This window comes from Chelmon rostratus, chromosome 21 (genome assembly GCF_017976325.1).
Source record: "Chelmon rostratus isolate fCheRos1 chromosome 21, fCheRos1.pri, whole genome shotgun sequence".
Taxonomy (NCBI): Eukaryota; Metazoa; Chordata; class Actinopteri; order Chaetodontiformes; family Chaetodontidae; genus Chelmon; species Chelmon rostratus.
Window position 1 is genome coordinate 7,222,825 of NC_055678.1, and position 26,531 is coordinate 7,249,355.

Consider the following 26,531-nt stretch of genomic DNA (forward strand, 5'->3'; position numbering starts at 1 on the left):
GTGTACTAACTTTACATGCAGCCTCAAAAAGCTATAAAAGAATGTGATGCTAACACATAGTTTTGTTTTTCACATTAACCACAGGAAGTATAACACAACCACAGTGCAGTGGTGGGACAAACTGTATGCAGTTACAAATATAAAACTGATGCCTCTTTTACACCACCCACTATCTGCCTCAGCCTCTTTCTTTTTCCTCTTTCTGTACATCTCCTTTACATTCTCACTATGCTTCCTTTGACAGCCAGCTTATCGGCCTCACAATCGGCAGTCTATCTCCTCACTATGTCCAATTTCTAACAGTGTTACCTTGTTCCTCCAGGATGCCATTTGGTATCTTTTTGTCGACTGCCGTGACGACTGCTTTTCTCTGGTTTTTTAACCTGCCATGAAGAAAAAGCAATAAAATGAGAAGAGCGATGGCGCAAAACATAAGATTCGACATTATTTTTATATCAGGGCTAAGCAATCCTTAAGATCTCCCAAATGATGTAGGTAGCCATGAACAAAAACCTATCCATCCTACCATCTGAAACTTGAGAAGCTATTCTTTCTCATTAGCTGATGTCTTGGAAAGAGAGCACTCTAGTCCGAATATGGTACAGAACTTGTTCTTCTGTCTTCTGCTGCCTGTCTAGGTCCACTGTTACAGCCTGGCCGCCTGTTCTCTTCTCACTAAGCATGAGAGGGAGTCAACTAGCAGTACTTCCTGACCGGGCTCCGCCTCAGTGACTAAAGGAGGAAGTGTTTGTCACAACGAGCTCTGCCCCCGAGCCTGGCTCACAGCCAGTCGGCGAGCCCCGGGGAGGGGGTGAGGTGAGATGGGTGAGTCCTCGCAGGGTGGGAGAGTTTACCTGAGGAAGTACCAGGCTAGCAGTGCGATGATGAGCAGCAGCAGGGACAGGACCAGCACGGTGGGGAGGATGTGGTTGCTGGGGGACGTAACGTCTTCTGAGGAAGAAGGAGAGGCAGAGCTGGGGGTCAGGGAGCACCGTCAGCAGAGAAGCAGGAAGAGGGAGGGGGGCGAGGACGACGATATGTGTGCATATGGTTGTGTGTGCAATGCTTGGCTGCATGTGTTTGAGCCGTGTGTCTGTTGCATGAACTGCTAAAACAAAATCAAAACTTGGCACAGCAACACGCCTCCCATGTTCTCTTCTGGCCACGGGCCTGATTTAATAACTGGCTTCGGCAGTATTTTGTCGACAGAGATAAGCATCAGCTCATTTCGTCCTGTCGGTGCGTCTAACAGAAAATCAGAGGCTTTAAGAATGGAGACTCAGCCAAGAGTCACAGCCACACAGCCAGCTATTAGCTGTGTTTATAAAGACGCACAATAAGCCGCAAATTACTGTCCAGGGCTGCTGAAGTTCATTGTGATCCGGTAATAACAAGGCTGTAGAAAAGGCTATTATCAAGCAGATGCATGCACCGAGGAAGACGCATAATAATCATATCTAAGGGGAAAGTGATGACTGCGGTGGATCGAAATGGGATTTTGTTGCTATCTCAAATTGTTCAGTGTTGTTCAGTCTCACATGTCGAGGTGCATTGCTCTCAGTATTGTTCTCACCTTGTGTATGGTTGCCATTGCCGCTGGAATTGGATGTTGTTGTGGTTGCCACCAAAAACAGAAGTGGGACCATTGTGACTGCAGAAAAACAAAATGAAGACGGATATTAAATTTAGCGCCAGACACGTCTGCAAAGTCAAGATTCACGACAACATGGCCGCTGAATAACATCACCATTTAGAGACACACACAAAAGCTATTGACAGATCTGAGGCATATTTCTTTACGTGTTACTGTTGCTTTCAGGAATGTGCTCATCGGTGCAAAGTTCATGCAGACACAATGGAACAACACACTCATATCCTGGTCATTCATTAGTGCTGCCATAAAACTGGCAGTGCAATGCCTAACTTATCCACATGGTGGCACAATACTACACTATCTGAAACAAGGCTGGCCATGATAACAGCTTCTTCACAAGCCCATTGAGAAAAAAATAACATCCAGGCCAGAGAAGCATATTTAAAAAATATATACTAAAGGTTACATATGCAGGTTGAGGTCATGAGTACGTGTGTGCACAAATACAATTACTGCAACCATCCCAACTCAATGCAACGCTCCTTACTGCTCTAATAAGGCTTATGCTCCTGCTTTAATCAGTGCATCATCAGATTGAGTAGTAGTACATGCCACTGAGCTGATAACAGCTGTTTGCATGGCAATGCCATGTTGAAACGTGTCATTTCCAGGATGAAGCATGTGTTACATGTTAGAAATCACATTAGCAGATGCAACATGCGTTGCACTGTGAATGAGTGGTTAAGCCAAGCTGAAGTGGATGTGTTAAATCATGGGGTCCAAAAGCAAGAGGCTTAACACGGACACCCCTGGTGCTCCGCTCTTTGCCTCCTCCCCCCCTCCCTGTGATAACATCACCCTAACACAAACAGTTCACACACATACGAAGACATACACATACACGGCGACGCCCACAGCACCGTGAGCGCCGTCCAGACTCCCCAAACGCATGGTGACATCCAGGACCCTCAGCTGAATGATCTGTCCCTCATTTTCTCCTGACAGAAGAATGCAGAAGAAGGAGGATGAAGGTGTATCTCCGATCGATTCTTGCGTTTCAGCATTCAGAGTGAGTTTCACAGCGCATTGATTTAAGCACCTCCTTTCTTTTGAAAGCTGTCGGGAAGATTTGAAGAGCAACGCGCCTTGAGATGGTTAGAGTCAGAGCTGAATCTAAGCAGAGCAGGCCAGCACAGACCTCCATAATGAAGCAGAGCAGAGTGTGCTTTGCCCCCCCCTCACTGCAGGTGTGTGTGTGGGGCGCTTTGCAGCTGCGGTGGAAAGAAAGCCAGGCCAAGTGCATCGTCAATGAAGACACTGTGTGTTGAAGCCTCCACGCTGTGCCGCAGTGTCCTGTAATGTGTCCAGGCAGGACACCGGAGGAATGTGGAGGCAGCGGAGCAGAGACACTGACTGCAGCAGGGAGAGAGGGAGCAGAAGGTCCAGGTCAATAATATTTCCTGGAGCGATTAATAAACCCTGACATGTCAGCCCCCGCTCCATGGGGAAGACTGATGAGAGAATTCTAATGAGAGGAGAGTAGTGTGCCCCCCTCTCTCTGGCTGTCCTCCCTCTTTACCACCACCCCCCCTCTTTAAGGCTCTCTCTGCAAATGTCACAAGCTTGGACGAGGGGGAGGATATTGAGCTGAGTTAGTACAGTGAGTGAATCCTGAGGGTAGAGCTCTGCGTATGAGAGTTGAGATTTTGTGGTGTGGAGGTTCACTCAGGGCACTGTTCGGGACTTTCCACTACATAAGCTGTATTGGATTTGATGTATGCTGGGTCTGTTTGTTTGTGTGCGTGAAGGCTCACCGGGGACACCCAGCAGAGTCCTCACAGCTAGCCCTGAGGCCGTGCCTTGTGGTTAAGTGTTGCTGCTTCTTGTATCACCCCCTCGTTCCTGGCGCTCTCTCCATCACCTCTGGAGATGTCGCGCTGTCACGTTTTAGCCTCCAACCCCTGCGTGGCTCAGCTGCTCCTGGGGGACCAGAGGCCCCCCCCCTCCGCTCTCCAGCTTCTCCCATCTTGTCACTGCAGTGGTCTCTCGCCTGACCTCTTCAGCATCTCTGAGGAGATCACCAACTTCCTTTCCTCTGTCTTTGTGGAGAAATGTCCCTCACATTACTATAAATAACACTGCTTCCTATTCCTCTGGGTATCTAATCTCTCTTTCTTGATTTCTCCTCACTCAGCACAAACCAGCCTACGCCACAAGTCTCAAATTAGACTATTAGCACTGGTCATCATTTAGCTCGGGTCAGACTCTGGGCAAACAGCTATCATCGCATTGTGTGTGCTCTCATCTGTGTATTGTCCTTTCTCCATTTAGCACTCTGCAGCTAGTCGCCAACCATCAGCCACAATGAAAATGGGTCATGGGAGATGTCAGCTCGGGGGGAAGTTCTAAGGCGTCCTTATTTTCCGATAGGAGGACATTACAGTGGTATGCGTGTCCCCGAGTTACCCTGGCGTAGAGTTCGCTCTGTCTCACGGTGGGTCAGTGTCGTCCTGGGCTGCAGAAATTAAAACTACTGCAGGCTTAGTGAAAAAGCTTAACGCTACATCAGGATATAATGGGATATTTTGCAAGTCAGTCTTAATATAATACTCACATGCCATATGTACAGAACATCTAGTTATTGGTCACTATATTCATTCCTCCTCTCCTCTCCCAACTGGCTGTGAAGCAGTACCTTCTTAATATGATTCCAATTAGATCAAATATGAGGCCTCAGTAACCTGAGTTGGCCAATTTAAATGGGTTATAATAATCTCCCCAGTTTAGTCTAGTGTGAAATTCCCTCATTGTGTTTCCTTGCTGAGCTGCAGTAGAGAGATGTAACAGAAAGGTCTAATGATACCCTCTTGATATGGCTAACATAAGTTCCAGCTGAAGAATGTATTTTTGCGCTGAACGACTGGATTTTGTCCCGGTCTCTTGCACTGGCGGTGCGTTAGGGAGGGATCTCTGCATGACATGTATAAAGAGGAAGAATGATTATAGTGGCTGAAACCTCTCTTAGACTTTACGTGTATAACAAAGATCCCGAGACGGACATGAACCACGCACGCTGTGGCCCGTGGTCAACAGCGGTGCCATACCAAAAACTAGTTTAATGTACATATGAGCATGTCAGTATTAAATTATATTTAGAGATAGGCTGATATATCACCTGATATTGGCTTAATAGTGTATATATTAGTCAACAGGTGAAAAGAAATTGCAGAATATTAAGAAAATAGTGTCGCCATAACATAGTTTGTCCAGCAGAGAGTGCTGACGAGTTGATTTTTCAACTCTTGAATGTCACGTTCATTGTGTGTCTTGGTCGCGATTACAAAAAACACCAACGAATCTAAGGGATGCATGAAGATTGTTTATGTTGTTTGTTTAAATAAAAAAAAACCTACTGGCTCTTTCAGTGGGTTGTAGTCTGATTATCTTTTTACCGAAAGTAAAATGTAGTTAAAAACAGGTTTAGCTTAAGATGGGTGAAGACATCTGATGTACAGCGGAACACGGTTTATTCATACAGTTCAAATTCAACTGAAAAGAAATGTTGCTGCGCTTTCCTTAAAAAAAAAAATCAGCACACAGTGAAGAGAAATGTATACTAGTGCAGTCAGAATGCTGTCAGTTTTCCATCTACGCACATAAAGAACTTGTTTTCATGCAGCTAATTGTTTAATTAATCTGCATTTGCACAAAATGACGAATGTATCACGACAGCCAGACAGCACACGCACAACACAAACAGCTGCTCGACAATGATTATAAAACTGATCTTAACCTCATCACCCAGCTCGGTTTCTACCTACACACTGCACACATCATCCCCTCAGCCACTGTTTTGCGTTCACAGAGACCTCCAGCATCTGGTATGCAGTGTGTGACTCACACCGCTGTCTCCCCTGATTACAACCTGCCACCTCTGAATACCTGCATACCTCGCAGCACGTAAACAAAAACGCAGACGCACAGATATCATCGCTGTGTCACTCTGCAACGGCAGGCAACAGAGAATGCAAGCAGGGCACTGCCAGGCCTCTCTGCGCTTCTTCGCCAAACATGAGAAGACAGAGTGGGAATTCTGACTCACGGTGAAGCGTGCATTGTTTATGGTCCCAAACAAAAAAAAGCTGATAAGTGTTTTTCCCTGACAGCGTTTTGTTTTGGAGGATGAGCTATCCCTCTCTGCGGACGTATGTTTTCCTTGTCGCGTTTCCTGCTCTGTCATTCTTTCAGTGTGGATTTTTTTTAAAAAACAACCCTGAAGTGACATAATGATACCCCTGCAGCTCTCCGCTATTGTCTCACTAATTAGCTCCAGAAACCCAACCATCAGAAAGGACAAGCTTGTTACAATCGGAAGATAAGACGGAGAAATTGGCTGTCTTTGCCTCTGACAGGAAGCGCAGCGTTCCCTGGCATGGAGTCTCGCTGTAGACACAGCACTGTCAGTTCCACTGAATGTGGTTTCTCTGGGCACAGAGTCGCTCTGTCTCTTCAAATACATCAGCTGGGGAATTTGGAAAATGGGTGGTGGGTGCAGGGGCGATGTGACAGGGTGAGCGGCCACTAGGTACATTGTGTCCTCTGAGCAAAAAGCTGCCAGAGTGTTTACCCTTCAGGCTACAGCGTTTTTTTTTATAACTGAAACCTGCAAGATGGCTTATTAGAGGAAAAACAACCAGTAACCTGAAGCCTTCTGTGCGTTTTCCCACTGCTGTGTTCAAAATATGTCCAGAGCGTTTTTGCAGTCTCATTTGCTTTCTTGCAGCGGATTAGATGAGAAGATCAATACCACTCTCGTGTCTGTATGGTAAATGTGAAGCTAAAGCCAGGAGACTGCTAACTTATCTTAGCATTAAGACTGGGCGAAACAGCTAGGACTGTTGGAATAAAAAAAAATAAACGTGACTAATTAACATGTTGTGTCCTGTTAATTTAATCCATAAAAAGTGTTGAAAGCAACAAGTTGTGGCGAGCTGTTTCCCCCCTTTTCCCCAGTGTTAATGCTAAGCTAAGCTAGCTGTCTCCTGGCTGTAACTTCACAGTGAACTGACAGATATGAGAGTGGATCCTTTAAATCAACTGAATTCCCACTAATAAACGGATAAAGTGGCTGTCCAGTATTAGCTTATGACAGACATGAGTGACGGTTTATGGCAGCGAATAAATAAGAAGATGCAGTGCAGAAATGCCTGGGCTGCAACCTTTGGGAAGTGGGTGTGTAGCACCCAGCCAATAAGAGCACACAGGTGCATTTGTGTAATAACGAACGTACTTAATTCTGTGCACATGTGGTTGTGGGTGGGCCTTTATTTCAAGTTCAGTGTTCTCATTCTCATAAGGACCTTGATAGTCTTTGTTAGCAGCTTGCTCATGTTGTGCTACCACAGAGTGACCTGTGAGCAACACAGAGGAGCCTTATTTATAGAGCAGAGCCGCGAGAGCTTATCGGTGTGATATGGAGTCGTGCTGTGGTTGGATGCTATGCAGTGTTTGTTTCCGTAACTACAGTAAACAGATGTAAAATTTGAATTGTAATGTTTGGTTTCCAGGGCCGAAAAGTGTAGAAAGGGGGAGAGATGTGTGGGGGTGGGGGTCATTTTGAAGGTTGTGTGTGTGTGTGTGTGTGTGTGTGTTGTAATAATGCGTCTTCCTGTTCATGTTGCATTATGTGAAGGGTAGCATGCAGTGGTTCTGCGTCACGATAGCATCGATTTTGATCGTTATTTTTTAAATTATGAGTCCTTCAACATCAAAATACTTTCAAAAAGCAACACAAAACCACTCAGCACTGTTAGTAGTTTGGGTCTCTAATGTGAAGGACATCAAGAAACCCTCTGAAAGCAAACAATAAGCACAAGGTAACGTTGTAAATCAGTCAGTTCTGACGACAACACTGCAGGTTCAGTAAGTTTGCGCTTTCTATTTGAGAACATGGCCCGCGTCTTTCAGTCTCTGTGCTCTCTGCCTGTGGGGAACTGCAGTGTGTAAACCTGGGCCAGGTTAGCTATTTAAAGGAGAGCGCACTACATTCACAGTCTTCACTGAGGAAATGAAGCTGGGGTGTCCATGTGCTCGCACAGATGTGCGTCTGCTTGCCGTGCAGTGTAACCTAGTTGGACAAGGTGATCGGTGTTGCTGTTTCTAAGCGGATCCACCTAATCCTGCAGACCACATCTGAATTCAGACTGCATCACTTCCATGAATAGGTTTTTTTTTTTCCAAGAGCCAGTTTTCTTCACTCTGACACACTACTCAGAAACCATTCTAAGATTTTAAAAAGTACGCTGTGTAAAATGTAGTCTTGTTTTAACATCTGTGCTACTGTTCTTCACAATGTGTTCCCATGGTAACCTGACCAGCAGCGCTGCCACCAACGTGGCACCTGTGGGATGTCGAACACGTCGGCTTTATTAAAAGGGGGGGAAAAAAACAAAACCCAATACACACACACACACACGCTGAAAGCCTGAGAACCTGATGTCAATCCAGCCTTTTGTCTGAGTTAACAGCTCCAGAGGAGCAGTGACGTTTGGTAAAAAGTGTGAGGAGGAGAGTGTGTGTATAAAGACTGTATATAAAGACGACGGCGTGACGGCTCCTCAAATGTGAAGCCAAAACATCTTGATCGCCCCCTGGTGGTTGGCTGGGTCATAAATCCCGCCCCCTCACTGTTAGCGGATGAAACATGAACCAAACTAAAAAAAAATTGAAGTACACACCAAATAGATTTTCTCAAAAATGGTTTCTGCTCTTATCAGGCTGATGTAAGGGAAGCTATGGCAAGCTTGGTTGCTAACATTAGCCACTGCTACGTCTTTTTTCATGAATCACCTGGGTTTTGGAGTGTATGTGCTGTAACAGGTGCTAACGTTGAGCTAGCTGTTGATGGTCAGTAATTATCCAAAATCGTAGGCTAGGTGCTTAAACCTCTATTGTGTGTTAAATACAATAAATCCAGCATGGTATGGAGGCTTTGGGGTGCCTCTAACAGAGCTAGGCTGAGTTAAAAGAAACTATTGTAACTAATTACTTTTGCTTATAAGTAATTGGCTAAGTAATCTAATTACTTTTTCTGCAAGTAATTTCTAATGAGTCAATAACTGCAAACTGACAATGAGTTCATGAAGTTAATGCTGCATTTCTATGGAATTTAAAAATTCTTTCAGCAACTTCATTCCCTATACTGAAGATCCAGCTTACATACATAAATCACAGTTTACAATGATCAGTTGTAGTACTTTGTCATGTTCTGCAATATCTGACACACGAACTATCTATAGCACCATTGTACAGTAACAACTCTGCAGCCCTGCTCTCTTGCCAATCTGGGTGCCTCCCCTCCTGCGCTCCTAGCGTTGTCATTAATCAATTCCTGCCTCCTTCCCAGGGCGCCCAGACGCTGTGGCAGTGGTAATGACCTTGGAGACCCGCTGGCTCCGCTCTGCAGCGTCAGCCCTCCACGTCCGCACGTACGGGAACAAAATGTAGCATCTCCCACAGAGATCTCATCTGAACATGTGAGCACGCACGTGCGTATGCATGCATGCTGCTGCCACGTTTGCACGCAGGAGAGAAACATTTACTGAATAAAAGAACAAAGAAAACCACCTTTGCCAGCGGCAGGAAAAAGAAGTTGTGGTTTGTCACCAGGTTCAGGCCACAACATCCTGTTGACTGAGATATGGCAGCTACTGTGTCTGACCCTGAAAGCACCGCCATTAGAGCAGTCCTCAGTGGAAATGAGAGCTTTTAGCTGCCGCATATTAGTTAAGAATAACATGGTACTAGATGAGAAGAGATTATTGATAATCCTCTTAAAAACATTCCAGCCATAACTAACATTTGAGAGCCGCTCTCGCTTAGCCTGTGACTTAATGTCTTCAGCGTTTATAGCATTTAGAAGCCACTGTCGCATTCTGGTGAGGCAGACACCAAGAGAGTGTAATTGGTAGTAAATATTTACTCCGGTCTGTCGTCTGCACTTGCAAACACCACATCTGAGCTTACACTCGGTCGGCTTGTTTGAGTGTCACTTGGTCTGTGTGTTCGTGCAGTCTTGTGTCAATGTGTCACACACACACTCACAGTTTATTCTTCCAAGGCGCCAGTAGGTCTTTCAATCACTTCTGATCCAGAGATTTACACGCCTGTACAAACACACAACATGCATACGTTTCAGCACCAAATCTGCTAACAATTGGCATGCAAAGTTACCGCCTGGCATGAAATGCACACACATGGGGACACACACACGTACCCACAAATCCGCAAACGCTCCATGGGAGGGATCCATGGGAAACACGTGTGCCAGCACCCGTTTGAGAGCCACCATGCCAGAAATCATTCTGCTAGCGGTCCATCATCCACAACACGTGTGTGTACGTGAGGGTCTCACCACGTCCTCTAGGCTCCTTACACCTCCCGACCTGACAGCATTGAACACCGAGGCATCCATCGTTCTCCCACCCTGACACCTCTGGGATTTACCTCCAGCCCTCTTTCAATTATTCAGCGGCAGAGCAATTATGGCCCGGAATCAGAGCCATCGATAGCCAGCGTAATGCGCGGCAGCTGGGCTGGAAATGACGAAACCGGCGCTGTGACACTTCTCATTATCACCCAGCACTCTGTGATTACCGGCACTCTGCTATGAACAGGTATTAGTGTGAGAGACGTGTAGAGGGAAGCTGAGAGAGAAGACGAGGAGAAAGGGATTGTGTATAAAGCCGGGAGCTTGTCAGTGTGGTGATGTATGGGAAATTTACTGCTCAGCTTGTAGGGCCATTAAGAGGAGAATAAGTGTAACATACAGTGGTAAACAAATGAGTTGTGAGGCGACTGAATATGAGGTGAGCACCTTCAGGGTCCTTTTTGGAAGTCTAAGTGTGTGCTGGATGGGAATTCTTAAAATTATTAAAGGACAGTTCTGGGATTTGTCAATGTGGGTGTTATTCTCAAGTTTGTAATTATAGAGATTTAGAAAACAGGAACTTAATTTAGTTTATTTCCGGGAAAGGACACGAGCCTCCTGCTAAAAAGCTTAGAAAACATCATCATCATCATCCAGCTGTTGTAGAGAACTGCAGAGCAGCAACTTATAAAACAGAACAGAACAAAATGTATAAAACAGAAGCAGTCAGTGAAGGCTGCATTGCCATTTTATGCGCACAATTTGGAAACCTGCAGAGAGAAAACATTGTCTGGTGTTCACCTCTACGTCTCGTGCATGCATGCACACACGAGCGCAGGCAGCGTCGCCAAACCGGCAGGTAGATCACGAGGCGAACAGAGCAGGAAGTGGATGTGCTGTGCAGGTTGCTACAGGAGCTACAGGGACTTCTCAGGAACTACTGTCTGTGTTTCCTTTTAGTCAGATGCAGACAAGGATTTGAGATTACTGCTGCAGAAATGTGAGATAAACACAAAGATATTTTATCTTAGCTTAATAAGTAAAATACAGCTGGCCTGGCTCTGTCCGAATCCACCTATCAGTATCTCTTAAGTTCACCAGTTATCATGTTACATCTTGTTTCAGCGACAAGCGTCACGATGGGCCAATCCTGCCATGAGCAGTAGTCTGACTCTTCATACCAAAAGCCTTTTCTCCACGAGTCTGCTGCTCTGCTCTCTTCTAATCACACGTACATCTGATCTTTATCATAACCTCATGAGCTTAAAGCTTTCTGCGTCTTCCTTCCATCGCCTTGCATGATGACCAGCGGGGATGGTGTTCTGTCTTGCCTCGTGTGCGTCTGCTCATCTCGCTCTACGTAAGTATTGGCAATCATGGGATGTATATTTCATCATTTATCAGAATCGGATCCTTTATATCATAAGTAATATATAATTAATAATTGATCAGTGTGCAGATGCGAGCAGGCCCCACAGCTCTGCCCTGCGGCGCGTCCTGTCTTAGTTAACTTGCCGGAAAGAAGGTGGCGCTTCAAGGCGCTCATAATGGACAAAAATATGAAAACCCTGATTGGCCAATTCTGGAATTTCCCTTTAAAGTTCTCTGTTTACTCTTTGTAATTTGTCATTCAATGGGTCTGACTTTGATTAGACTGTGTGGTTAGTTTTCTGTTGTTCTCATGCATTTACTAACTGGAATCGATGCAGAAACACAGTGTTAGCCATTCAGAAACCACATCCTTTCTAATTATAACCCTCTGGAATTTAGAAATTCGGGTAAAACATGAGAGTAGATCTGACACAATAAACAAAGTGATGATTGGTGGCTACACTGCGGATAAATCACCTCTTTAACCGACTGTAAATTCCTTTTCAAAAAGTTTTAATGGCCAATAAAAAGGATTAGACGGATAAAATGCAGTTGTACGCAGGATCATAACAGCTGACTCAGATGCCGTCTTGGAGGCTGATTTCAGAGCACTACGACCAACCAGGCGGCCTCCCCTGGGAGTGTATGGCTCATCTTTATGTCATGTTATTCAAGCGCAGAAATAACAAGCAATTGAGGAATCCTGTGGGACAAAGGAAACCGGCTTCACTCAAATAAATTAAAATAAATGCCGCAGTGTCAGTGCCTGTAATGATGACAATCCACAAAGCTTTTATACTGACGTGAGATTTATTTAACATCAGCGCTGATGCAGAGGCTGGAGCTAAGCAGGTCTGGGTCTCGTAGGAGCCCAACCCAGGGAGAAAGAAAGAGGGGATCCTGCACAGAACCCCCACTTTCAGACAGAGATAACCGCAGTCCTCTGGGATCTGCAGGACCGACCAGATCTATCCCCCCAAAATATCCTTTCATTCCCTGAGAGGAGGATCGAGAGAAGGGGGGAGGGCAGCGGTGGAGAAACAAGTGATAAGCACCGCTGCGGGAGAACAAAAAGCCACTTGATTCTGAGGAAAAGAGAAGGAGGCGGAGAGGAGATGTGGGACCAGAAGGGATAAGTGAACGGCCCACGCTGCAAGGATGAGGAGGCTGCCTCTGCTGCTCTGCAGAGATAGAGCAGACCTGTCTGCTCAGTGCAGACGCAGCCCATAAAACCCTCCCGCCCGTGAGTAAAAAGGGGATGTGAGGACCGAGTCTGGTTCTTGACATGTCCCTAGACTGTCTACACGGAAAGCCAGGTTTTACTGTCAAACCCCTCCGGTTGCCATAGCGAACCACAGTATCGCACTTCATCTTCCAGAATAACATCCCCTGCACGCTCCCTTATCACAAACTTGGCGACAACAGGTTTGACAACAGGCAGAAAAACAAAAACAGCTGGGGTTTTTTTGTTTTTTTTTCCATGGTGCGGTCCAGACTCACAGAGTAGACGCAGTAATTCACTGCCTGCCTTCTCGGAGAAACTGGAAGTGGAAGCACAGTAATTATGTTACCCAAAACCTCCAACCTGACACATTTTTCACAATCCTCTTTTTCAGGATCACAGCCCCTGCAGAGCACATTACGAGCAGCACTTTGTTGATTAAGATTGTATAAGCGTGTTGTTTGGTCTCTGCCTGAATTGTATAGGAATATGAGTCATTGAGTGGGGCCTTGGGCACCATAGTGAGCCTCATTGTCCTCCCTCGTAAGCAGGCGCGTTACACGAATGAGAAAGGACACACACACACACACCATATTGAGAGCAAATGGCTGTTCTGCGTTGAAGGCCTCTTGGAGAACTCGCTGCCCTTGTGGAAAAAGGAAGTGCAACATCCAGGGCTGCAGACAAAAGCTCTGCGAGACGGGCCGGCGTGCAGGGAGAGACCCGGCCCGCCGCTAACAGGTCTTGACAGAAGCATGGAGGCATGACAGGACAAAATCATGGACATAAACACCAGGCGGGGGAAGGGCACGAGGAGGCGGTGATGACATGTTGGGTATCGTGAAACCTCAAGAACAGACAGAGGTAACACAAGGGTCAGAATCTGAGCTCTGCTGAGCTCTGCACCCGTGAGATGAGACAGAAAGCTGTGCAGCTAAATCAACATGTTTGACTGTTTCTGTCCCAAGAACCTGCCGGATCGGGCCTCCTGTTAAAAAGCACTGTTTGATTCATTGTCACACCTTACACAATCCGATTATTTTTTGCGGTTTGCTGAACAAAACCCTCCGATACTCCAAAAACAAAAGCCTCAGCACAGATTGCAATGGTCTATTTTTCAGCGGTGAATAGAAATTTTGAAGGTTGAGGAGCAACAGGGGACTGCAGCATTATGTAAAGTACAAATACAGTGTGGGAGGGGGGCTTTGAGGAAAGTTGAGAGGGCAAAACAACCTTGCAGAGAAGAAAAAATGCCTTTGCTATTACGAAAAACATTTCAAAAGTTCATCTGAAACGTCAACTGGAACTCTCTGAAAACTTGTGATTCTCCACCGCTGACATTTGCGATGGCGCCCTTCATAAAGCTTCTTAGTTTGCACGTTGGATTGCATGACTGCGCGTCTGTCTGTGCGCCGGCCTGTGTGTTTCTGCAGTGTAAGCACATGCTGTCCTCCATCTGCTGTTTGATAGAGGCCGTTTCCTTTCCTGTGCAGCCAGCCAACCGGCCGGCCTTCCTGTACCGCTCTGCTCCAGAGGGGAAACGGGAGCGAGACCGCCACACACTCCTGACAAAAACCCGGGATGAGATACGTACACACGGACAGGCTGAAAAGACAATGACTTCGCCGCACATTCTAACACAAACAGTCTCCTCTCCTTTCTCTTTCCTTCCGTCTTAGACTTCAGGCTTTGTTTTCCATTCCCCCATTTACTGTATGTTCCCTTTGTCCTTACTTTTTCACGGTCAAACACCTCCACAAGTCATTAAACAGCTTGGCGGGGACAAAATATTTGAATTGCAGAACAATGAGGGGGATTGTTAAATACGGGAAAAGTCACAAGCATGAGGGTCGAGGGGCTCTCGCAGCTCCAACATCTAATCCTGACAGTCAGTGAAATCCCCATTAGACACCGTGCATGGGCTGTAATAACAGGAAAATGAATCTGCAGTTAAATATACAGACCCAGCGGGGGTGTGTGTGTGTGTGTGTGTGTAATCTGACAGAAGCAAACCATCATCTGACACAACCCCAGCGACCTCAACTGATGGTGGAGACCGCAAATTTAGAAACAACCACCTTGATTTAAAAAAAAAAAAAAAACAACTCTGCACATCTGGATTCACTTCCATCTCCATCTGCTCCATCATGCTTAATACAGAGACACGTGTGAGTCTTCAGTCTTAATTATGGTGGCCGCTTTAAATGTCACAATATGCTTTCAGGAGCAAAAACCTTGGGAAAATCTGCCTCTGCGATGTCCACAATAGCACTTAATTCTCAAGTTGAGGCTTAAAGTCTCAAGACATAATGTAAAAAGCCTTTTTTTTGTATGCCGGCTAGTGCAGGACAATGAATGTAATCAACTGCTCCGAAGTCCTAATCAGGTTCCAAATATCAGCACAAATTCACAGCCAAACTCTATTTTGCAGACTCCTAATCAGATGTACACAATCAGTTCACACAGCATAAATACAAGCCATCATTTTATATTCCAAACAGTATGGCTGATTTAATAAGCTGTGGCGTGCACGGTCAAGTTAATGGCGTTTTTACTACTGTACTGCGCAGCCCTCTGCTCTCAGTAGTGTTCCACTTCCTGTTTCTTGATCCTTTTTACCAGCTGACACAAATAACACGACGTCGTCCTGATTCTCCAGATTGAGGAAGTGACTGAATGGCCACAAACTTGCCAGGAACTTGTTATAAAACTCTTGATATATGCAGTTGTGTGTGCAAGTGAAATCCTCAAACACTAACCTCAAGTGTGAACTCATACAAAGCAGCGGGCCGTCCTTAAATGCACTGATGCAGCGTTATGCATGCGGGCTGCAGTGTGCTAAATTACCTTGATGAGTGTTGATTCAATGTATGCTGATTCTCAGATCCATAATAGCAGGTCACATGGTTCTGACAGAGTCCAGCAGTCACATCGTTGCCGTCGTCTTCAGCGTCAAGTTGGACAGAAGCTGGAGGTAGGAGGGGGCGAGGTCTGCTCTCACAGGCCAGCGAGGTGAGGCGATCCCTGGATCCAGGCGGCGGCGAGCTGTGGGTCCCAGTGGGGCCTCGCCAAGCAGCAGTTTTCTGCGCTGGAAGCCTTGAAGGGAGCTGCTCACCACCTTTATTTTAACAGAGAGGGAGAAGGACAGAGAGCATGTTAGACAGCCAATACGACAGACGCAGAGAGACGCATGAGGAGAAGCTGTGATGCAGTTCCTGTCTTCAGCAGAAACGGTATGAAGCAAGAAGGAGAGAGCGCAGTTAAGAGTAGAGGACAGCTTCCCCAAAGGAGGAGGCGGTGAGGTAATAAGCAAACCCTAGAGCAGTATGAAACAGCATACATACCCTCTATATGCTACCCTTCACGCATAATGATGACATTTAGCCTTGAGGGAAAAACTGAAAGTTGGAACATTTTCCTCATCAGCAAAGGAACAGTGAAGATGGCACAAAGTCGAAGAAGGTGCCCAGGGGTGATATGCAGATGGTCACTAAATGTAACCATGGAACCATGGTGAAGGAAAGACTTATAAATTACTCATGAGAGTTAAATGAGTTCATTTTTTGGGGTAGCATTTTACGGAGCGCCTGTAATGCAAATTAGTCTTCCAAATCCAGCAGCCAACACCGAGTGCACATCATTTTGTATCCAGGCAAACCTCCTTAAATAAAAATAAGGTTCCCCTGATTTCTAAATCTACTGGTGGCACGAAAACACATATCAGCCCACATTTGGAGTTTGACATAAAGCCTCTTTCTGTAGATACGTCGGTGAATGTTTTTTTTTTTTTTTTTTACCTCTTCAGTCTACTTGCATCAGAAAATATTGGTACATACTGTGCATAAGCTGTAGTAGCGATTGCAGGTTGGTGCCATCTAATATATAATCCCTGCTATTACCTTTGGGAGTCCTGAAAGGAGGCTGTGGGAGGGAAGGAGGAGGGGGTGAGAGAAAAGAGGACAAGGAGCAGAATTTATCTACCTGGGAACGCTGAGCAGCCAAAGAATCTGGAGGCAGCGGAAACCTTGTAAGTACCGTTTTTACCCTCAACTGAAGGATTCTGGGTGAAAACTTGTGCCAATTACACTCTTGAAAATATGAAATGTTTCCCAAAACTGCACCAACTACTCAGTCAAAAGTCTTCTTTTAAGAAGAAAACTCTTTCTTTCTTGCAACTTTGACCTTTTGGAGATACAAGGTTTTCACCCGCCAGTGGCAGGGAGCATGCCGAGTGGTTGCTATGGCGACTCTCTCGTCTCACCGAGCAGAGGGGAGGTGCAAAGGGGGGGTTCTCTCTCTCCCTGTTTCTCTTTTTCTAGGCTGTAATGCTAAATGAATGGAAGCACCTCCGACAGCCCCCCCTCCATCTCCACCCACCTCCACCCCTCAATGAAAACAGGCAGTCAACATTTGCTCCATGACATCCTGGAAAATGAGGTGTCATGCTTGAGGATTTCCATGACAGCCAAATAATGGCATGAGCTAAAGAGACGGTGCTCAGAAGGCAGCATAGACTCGAATAGAGGATATATCAAGTTTTGAATTTACACCCAAGTTCTTGGAAAGCACTGCGAGGGAGTATTTCAAATCACATATCAGCTCAAAGTCCATAAATAAATAATACAAGGTCTGACAGTGTGGAATCAGATCAAGCAAACTGTTGAATAATAGAAGAGCCTCCCTGTAATGCAATCAGATGCGGAGCATCACGCTCGACAACATCAGAGGAAAACACAGAAACCCATTAAAGCTGCCGAATGCAGAATGTACGGGCGAAATCTAGCCGGGTCTCTCCTGTGTGTGGAAGGAGAAGCTGCAGTCCGTCTAAAAAAAAAAGGGTCGTGCCCTCGAACAGCACCGAGTGGGCAGAGCTGCTGCAGCGACAGTCCCACCCAGCCAGCCAGCCAGCGAGTCCCGGACAGCTGAGAAAGATAAGAAGAAACAGCTGAGAGTGAGCGGGAAGTGAGAAAAACCTGTTATATCGGGTTTTTAGCTTCCCCAGGTTGTGCCCCCTAGGTGATATGACCCACTCAAACAACAAAACCCACCTCAACACCCTCTCCTACAAGCTTCAGCTTCCTTATCTTTTCTTAGCTACAGCAACACCGTTGTTATTGTGTTTATTTGAGGGACATGGTGACTGTCAGTGCATCACTTCCTCACAGTCATACTCTGATTACCACAGCGCATGTGACAAACACTACGTGAGTATGGGTGTTACTCATACAAGGTTCATATTACACTTGGACTGAAAAAGTACTTGGCAGCCAAATTATTCTCAGGTGTACGCCTAAGGTTTGTTGACTCCATGAACGTACAGTCGACTGGAGGGAGATAAAAGAATATTAGGGTAGTTTATAAGATGCATTAAGTCCATAACAATATCAGTGCGCTAGCTGTTCGAGGCTAATAAACATGGAGTGCAAAAGCCAACTTCACAGAAGTCATGTATTTTCTGTGCTTCTGCTGGTGAAAGATTCACAGCTGCAGACTCAAAAACACAGTTTCACCAAAACTCTCACATGGCTGTTATTTCCCAGGACAAGCTCAGCTCAGCTGAAAATACATGGAGCCCAGGTGACAAATGCCAGCTCAAAGACAGATGGGCACCTCATACACCTATATGCATGCACACAGAGACTTGGCCTCTTTGACTCAGCCGCCTCTCCGGGGTTGTGGTCAATCAGATTAGGGCATCATACCGAGATCTACGAGTGCACCGACTCAAATCCATTTATAGAGATAAGCTTTGAGGGCAAACCACTGCCACACACACAAACACACAGCCAGCGGAAAAAAGAGAGAGAGATGTCACTTCACCCGCTGAGTCGCTATCAGGCTCCAGCATCAGTCCAACACAGTGTTTACAGAAGTCCTCAATGACCTGCCACAGAGCTCCCAAAAACACAAAGCTTCCATAGAAAGTTCAGCATCTCCCCGACAGATCAGAAGATAAACCTCAGAGGTCGCTAGATGATTGCATAGACTGTGCAATAAATAGCAGACGAAGCTTGCAGATCTGAAAAGTGAAGACAATGTGGAGGTGCCTTAAACCTGCATTTTTTCTAATGTCCAGCAGGGGGCGACTCCACTGGTCCGGCTGGATGGAACTCAGAAAACCCTTCTCGCTTGGTTTTTAGCATCAGCAAACATTTTCCTAATGAGTTCAAAGGCCTCAATCGCTAGTTTCAAGTCCTTTTCAATGTTGTAAATGATGGTCCCATTTAGCATAAAATAGACGATAAATGAGGGTATACTTCAGGGCGTGGCTACCTTATGATAGACAAATGGCTACCACGGCAACCAGAACAGAGGCCGAGCCATGTGTATCCACACTACTGTGTGTGTTTAATAAGCCATGAACTTGTTTTTGGGTGTTGTCAGCGTTTTCATCTTGGAACTTTGAACCTTTCACAGTGTTTTCAGTCCATGAAAGTTAACTGAACATTTTGGTCACCTAAAAATGTCTTTTTCAGTGTTAACTGAGCTAGCACTGGCCTTAACTCCACCCTCTGGTCCAAATATGGTCATTTCTGGCTCCAAAAAGCCAAGACGGTGACTGCCAAAATGCCAGACTCAAGGCTTTAAAGTGGTCGTAATCAAACCGGTGGGTGACCGAACGGTGGCGAGCAGGTTTCTTTGCTTTTTTTCTTTTGAATTCCTGGCTAATTGTACTTTCTCAGGCGTCTAATTAAAAGGTTACAATGCAACCTGTGTTGAGGGGCTGCAGTTAAACAATTTTAAGGGATAACATGACAAAAACAGTTGGGACCTCCTAATATAGACAGATTCTTTCTCAGGCAACAGAGAAAAGATGACACTGCTTTCTAAATGCTGCGTGATGGAAAATAATAAGATGTGCAGTAATAAGGTGGTGTTAAATTTTTAATGATAAGGCTTTAATTAGAATAGAGCAGCGGCAGCAGTGCAGCACCTGCTCCACCACGTCGGCGCTGGAGAGACGTGAAAGTGAGGGAGGCTGTGCTGTGATTTATGGTGTTTACAGGCAAAACCTGAAAGGGACAAAATCAGCCCCAAGATGAAAACTGCAGCGGCGGAAAAATTCTAATAAATGGCGCCGCAGGAGAGAAATGCATACGTGTGGACTTCACGCCTCCACGATCAGATGCGAATAGAGCCGTGTCTCCGGTGAGCTGTCCGCACATTGCGAGCTCAATGTTCCAGAGCGAGAGGACAGGCGGCAACAAGGAGCGTGATTTCGTTAGCCGAGACCCCCTCGCCTGTCCGCCTCGCTTACAAACACGCCGCTTGTATCTTGGCATCCAGGTCCGCTGAGCACCGCTGAGTGGCTCTTAGCCAAAGCAAGCAGGATGTGAGTGTGATAATATCATATAGCAGCTCTTCCAAACTTGGCAATGGCTGTTATAATCAAATATCTGGAAATTTCCTAAAGGGCCCAGGGAGGACTAGATCACTTACAGACTGCGTGTGTGATAGACTGCATCAATAGTGTTATTCGTTTAGCGGGAAGCTTTGATTTAATACCCACCTGTGGCTCTCTCAGACCAGCAAGAGTCCATCAAGAATAAAAGTGAGAAACCACAACAGAGGCCAGGTGCAAGGACTCCCCGGTGGGTTTATATATAATAATATATATAACCTTCACTGTTCATGTCAACATCATTAGAGCTTTGTAAGAGATTCTCCTTTTACTTGTGCATTATTACGATAGATGACATAGAAGGGGTTTAAATTTGCCCAGTGACCAAATACCTGCAAAATTAAGGAACTGATGCTAATTTATTTGGTGCTATTTATTAATGTTTGTATGCTAACACGCAGCATGCATTTGATTGATTATTAAATGTCCAGTTGTCTGGGGTGATTTTATAAAGACGCGGTTTATTGTATTTGTTTAATGTCTGATGAAGGTCTCTGAAATGCAGCTTCTTTAATCAATACTAGTGTTCTGACAGCGTGTGGGAGGCCACCACTGTGTCATTATCCTCCATTCTCTGACAGCACCTTATGGGTTTGCATTAGATTATATAACATTTTGGTTTAACAACGACAGAAAAAGAGGACCAGTCTGGACAGCCTGTCAATCCAGTTCTGAGTCGCAAGACCCAGACATGACTTCGAGCTCCGTTCATCATAACTGCAGCATGCAAAAGCAGACATTATTCCGCCCTCCATCCCACAATCCGATACACTCCAGTGGCGGTGTCTCTCTTTCCTTCCTTCTCTCACATCCTTTCCCAAAGCTTACGCTCCCAGGCACCTGGGATCAGCTCAGACAGAACGGGGTTAGGATTTAACCAGTCCCCAGCCGAAGACTCCCTGCAACGCTTAAACTCCATGAACCCCACCTGCTAAATATTCATGGCGGAGAAATAGTGGGATTCCACGACGGGGGGGTGTTACACACAATCCTCTAAAACACACAAAAAGGCACAAACGCACATGTAGAGTGACATTTACGGGCGCGCAAGAAGCATGTACACCCACACAAAGGAAAAATACAACACCCTGTGGATTTCTCAAGCTATCTGTGAGCATATCTGGCTGCAGCCCAAGGCTACATGTCTTGTCTGTCTGCACAACCTCGTCTGGGAACGGAGACGTTTCACACGTCGGAGACTGAGCCGTGGACGCCTCCACTTCTTTCACAGAGCACTGCCAAAAGTAGAAACCAGAGTGAGAAATCAAAACACAAATGTAGCTGTGCAGCAATATGTACCGATGCTCTTTTTTCAGGAACGGGTTTATTTATCCGCTTCAGATCACAGAGGCACAAAGGCCGTGCTGTCTTTTGGACGATTAACGAAGACACACATTTGCTGTAGGGGGTGTACGAATAATGAAACACACATCTGTCCCTCTCGCCCGTGAACGCAACATCTCTGGCTGCTGGTCAGAGGAACTCTTTCACGTCTTTGTGATTGTATGAAAGTGACTCAGAAGCAGGAAGAGAAACAGTTTAGATCACATCCTGTGTGTGAGCAGTGGTTTACAGCCAAACGCGGGGGGTATAAAATTAGCCGGGCTGTGAGAACTAGAGAGAGAGAGAGCGTGGAGAGGGACAGCGAAAGGACAGACTCAGCCCCCCCGCTCCCCCCGAGCACATAAAAAAAGACAAAAAGGATTCAGCAGAGGAAAAGAGCTGGAGCCATAAGTGGAGCAGCTCTGGGTGCAACGTCTTCCTGTCATGAGTGACAGTTCTGGCTGCACAAACACAGATGTCATCATTTGCTCAACGCTGGCTCAGATGACTGGCATATTAAGCCAGATTAGAGAAGGAAACGGCACACTAAAACTGCATATTTGCGAGCTATGACCTAGAACATTTATTGTGGGTGTGTCTCACACCCATAAGCCAAGTTTCAGTTTTCCAAAATGACTCATTCCATAATAAATATTAAAAAAAAGACAAGAGCACAGTTGATTTAGACCGTTGGCTCAGTGGAAAAAAAAAAAAAAGAAGAAAGAACGATGGTGAGCCTTCACACAGGAGCGAAATGTTCGACGGGTAAAATATGGAGGGACAGCTTTTCATAGTTCCTTAATACTAATAGGGAAAAATGTCAAACTTGGCTTGTGCGAGGCGGCGGCGTTAGCACGCTGGCAAACTTTCTTAGCATCAATCCCAGTTTACAGCTGACCCGAATTCAGTTGTGAGTCTTAGAGGTGTCATGAAGTGTTGGGCAAGTGGAAGCTCTGGAGCGATGAATCTTTATAATTAATGCTCTGGAAGCATAAATTTCATCGCAATCTGCCGAGGAGCTGTTGAGATATTTCACCGTGGACCAGAAGCTTGGCCAGACAGACAGACAGACGGACAGATGGATCATCTGACACTGCTATCCCTTGAGCTGTACTGCAAGCTTAGCTCAGAAAAAAAACACATCTTTCTAACTTCTATATAAGAAATGTGCCAAAATCTTGCTTTGTACCGACGAAACCGAGAATGTGTCACCCCACAAGCTGGTGTGAGGATATAAGCGTATTAGTGCTGTAGATGCTGATTTTATCCTGATTTTCAGTCATTTTAATATTTTTAACTGACCGCAGACCAGTTTAGGACTGGTCTTTTACTTACATTGCTGCAAAGAATTTGTCCTCTCATTGGAAATAAACGTCGAGTGTTTGCAGGTGTTTAAACCTGCGCACCTTTTGCGTTAATACAGCAAACCCATTTGCAGCCAGTGAGTTGAATATTTACCCTCCTTTTAGCTGCGTTTTGCTTCCAAAAGGGGAAATATCTGTCCGTTTCGCTGCTAAATGCTGGACTGCGTTCGCCAGTGGGCTGCTAATTTCTTCTGTCTGCCTGCTTCGTGACTGGGCAGGTAATGTTCAGTGGGTTTATCAGAAGGTTTTGGCGGAAAACGATGATAGAGGGGAACTTCGCTGTTGGATGCTGAAATTTATCAGCGTTTCAATATGAATGAGCTTTATCACACAGGCAACAAGCAGCCGTGTTCCATTAACAACATAAAAATATTGATGATAGCGTCTTTCAGATTGGAGATTGCTTGCTCTGGCCTGGCCTGCTCTGCTCACTCTGGCTACACTGTCCTGTGCTGTGGACTTCACAGGAGTTTAACACAAGTAAGACATTAAAAGGTGCAATAATTTGAAATAATCTTGAAGTTACCACATCACAGAAGTCAATGGAACTGATCTCACGACTTCAGCCGGACACGCTGCATACTGTCCTGCAGAAAGCATGCCTGCGACAGGAAGTGAGAGCTCATAGGAAGAACGCCCTGCAAACTTAAATCAACAGGATATGGATGATTTACAGGGCAGCATCCACCGCACTCATGGAGCAGCAACCGGCCACGCCTGAAATAAGGCTCTTAAACCTCTTTGTATCTTTCTCTTCAAAAGGCGTCACTTCAGCTGATCTGCAGGCAGGGCTGTGCATGAGTGAATACTGTAATCTAGTCATCAGATAAGAGGGGAACTTGCATCCTCCGCCCTACCCTCCTTCCAGGAAGTAGTGGTGTAAATATTCTGCTGTATTATCTGACATGTAATGTGAAACATGCTGAAGGCCACTGGCGGCAGCTCTGGAGGGCAAAAGGGTCAGATTTGCAGGGCTGGCGGCAGAACCGACCGCAAATTTCAATATTTCTAAAAAAGAGAGATGGAATTAGATATCGGTTGCAGACATGCTGCACATTTCACGAACGGGCCCGAGAGAATTCAGTGTTACTGTCCGCCACGCTTCAAACCAGGATCTCTTCTCAGATTGCACATGATCCAGGGGCAGATTGCAGATGTAAATAAACACCAAGGTGTGTTATTTTAATCTATTTCCGAAACAGCGACCCAGAGGGAAATCATCATCGGAGAGAAGCCCCGCCGTGGTGCTCCATCTTTAACAGGCAACAGGAAATTGGCCATTCAGCACATCATCTACAGTAGCTGCACTGACAGACTGATGGATGGCAAGTCACACTCGGGCTGCGACACCATTGATTTTCTACATATACAACCCAAGACTGCTGATTCAAGATAATGTTACATTTTTAAAAGGCTTTGCTGTGATATTGTGGTGATAGATTCAGCCCATGAAACTGATAAATGAGCTCAGGCAACATTGACAGGTGAGATTTATTCCCAGGGCATTGATTTATTGGTCTGGATGATATACATTATTTATAGTTCATCGTTAATGCGTACTTTCATTTCTGGTGCAGTATCGGGCTTTCAGAGACACCGATTACCGAAAAGGCTGCAAAAATGAAATGATGCTCTTGTTGTGATAAACATGTAACTGTCAAATACTGTACATCCATTGAACCGTACTGTCATTTAATGACATTTCACAATATTTACCACATCACAGTTCATCAGACTGAAGCTCTTTGTGATTCTGTTGTTAGTTTCCATTGATCCGAGGCATCAATGCTCTTCTAACGCCTGTCTGTAAATCAGCCTGGAGCTACAGTAAATATCACTGTGCTCCGGTCGTGATATTCTGTAACCTTTTATCTTTTCGCTGTCCAAATTTTCACACCCAAACACAACCTTTTCACAAAAGCTGATTTCTTTTAAGAATGCGGGCCTAACATTTCAGTGCGAATGGAAAAAAGCTGAGTGGCAATATACTCAAAATAAAATTGCTTTTGTGCAATTTGTACACATGAAAAGTGCATGAAAAGCATCTTATCATCAACTTCTCAAAGATTTCTTTTAAGTAGTTTGGCCTTTGCTTGATAGTGACAGCAAACATACAGACAGGAAACATGAGAGACGTGTCGGAGATGCAACAATTGCTCCGCTTTGACCACATATGCATCTTAATCATTTAAAAGCCACGATCAACTCAGTGCTTCCTGTTCATTCAGTGCCCTAACAACAGAAACAAAAACACGAGAGCAACTAAATCATGAATGATGTTGTATTAAAACGCAGGATAAGTTGTCATGGAGATCATTGGTTTAACCAGCTAACACTTGACAGAGTAAGCGGACACAACTGTTCATCACAGCCAACATCCTCAACAGATGTTGGCTGTGATGAACAGTTGTGTTGTCTGTTGAGTAAAAGATGAGGATGAGATTTAGTTATTTTCCTGTCATTTAGGTGGTTAAGTAAGTGTGGAAGCATATCTTTATTAAAACACTAATGTGGACGCAGCGTTTCGCATTTGGTGGTCGCTGTAGTCCAGCTAGCATCGGTCTTGGCCATCGCTAAAAGGGCGCGAGGTTGGGCGGCTTGTCGGGGAGTCATGCTACCTGTCATGGTGATTACTGGTGCGGATCATTGCAAAGAGCTGTAAACAAAAGGCCCTCGTGCACAGCTCTGAGGAGAGGAGATAAGAGGGTGTAGGAGGGGTTCTGCTGGAGGTGGAGGGGGGTTTACTGATCATTGTGCCAAGCAAGCAGCTGTGTGATGGATTTCACGCACATCTACTCGTCTACCTCTGCATCCTTTTGTGTCCGACGAAGAGCAAACAAGCCTCTTTTCCGAGCGCACGCAGCAGAGGATCACCATTTTGCCATTCGTCTCATTTGCCGCGGCGCGCACGGGTGAGCGAACACACCCCCATGGTCCTTCGCCGTGCTCCACGCTGGCATGCAATTATGGTGTTCGTGAGCCACGCTGGTCTCAGGCATGAATATGTTCAGGAAAACAAATACGCATTAAACAATTTGCCATCACGAAAGCTGGTCGAATTCAGTGTGAATCCATATCTGGCAAATCCAGCGACGTGACAGCCCTGCATTGTCTGCGCTGGTATCAGACAAGTGCAGTGTCTTGGCATACACGGCAGACAAAATCTGAACAGGATATTGCATCCCTCGTGACATAAGCCGTAAGCAACCCCCTCATTTTTAGAATCAGTGACATTACACAAACAGAGATGCCATGTCAGCCTCTCCAGAGGGTCAGAAATGTGTGGATTAGACTGTCATTAATACTGAATCTGGATTATAGCAATCCTGAGGCAGCTCTACAGCTACAGATTACTTCTATCCCAGCCGCAGCAAAGGAAGACAATGGTACTTTTTGTTGCCCCAGAACTGACAGTACCGCACAGTAACAAAGGAGGACTCATTTCTAATAGGGTCAGGAGTGATTAGACAAGCGGCAGGCCTGCAAGCTTATTGAGAGGCCCAAGATCCCCCAGAATCCCCCAGAATCAGCCTGGATTTGTCAGATTATGACCTCACCAGCTCCAATTAGCCTATTAGTGTGGTTAAATGTTGTAAAACAAGTTAAAATGGCGACAAAGTCTCCCGGCTACGACTTTTGGAGATATTCAATTATGATATGACGCTGTGGAGGAAACACATTCGGGATTAATCTTTGCAGGAAGCATCAGAGTTACAAGAAGCGCTTTAAACAAGCGCCACCCAACTGTCTAGACATCTTCGCATATCTTGTGATGGCAGCCTATCCATTATGGCCGTTGTGAGCGCTGTTGTGCTTTTGATGCATTA

The 26,531-nt window shown here is 45.6% G+C and overlaps 1 protein-coding gene across 4 annotated transcripts in view; it reads right to left on the minus strand.

Moving 5' to 3' along the window:
* The window catches only part of ptprea (protein tyrosine phosphatase receptor type Ea), a 53,363-nt gene that overhangs the window by 12,171 nt on the left and 14,661 nt on the right, over window positions 1-26,531 (minus strand). The window contains exons 2-6 of one of the 4 annotated variants that reach the window (XM_041962059.1): window positions 15,463-15,733; window positions 9,698-9,759; window positions 1,574-1,651; window positions 855-951; window positions 310-383 (exon numbers count right to left, since the gene is read on the minus strand). In XM_041962059.1, the coding sequence (XP_041817993.1) occupies window positions 310-383; window positions 855-951; window positions 1,574-1,646 (244 nt within the window). In that variant the 5' untranslated portion in view covers window positions 1,647-1,651; window positions 9,698-9,759; window positions 15,463-15,733. Of the gene's footprint in view, window positions 1-309; window positions 384-526; window positions 659-854; window positions 952-1,573; window positions 1,652-9,697; window positions 9,760-15,462; window positions 15,856-26,531 lie in introns of those variants that run through there. The other 3 variants (XM_041962057.1, XM_041962058.1, XM_041962060.1) reach the window with 3 other exon arrangements.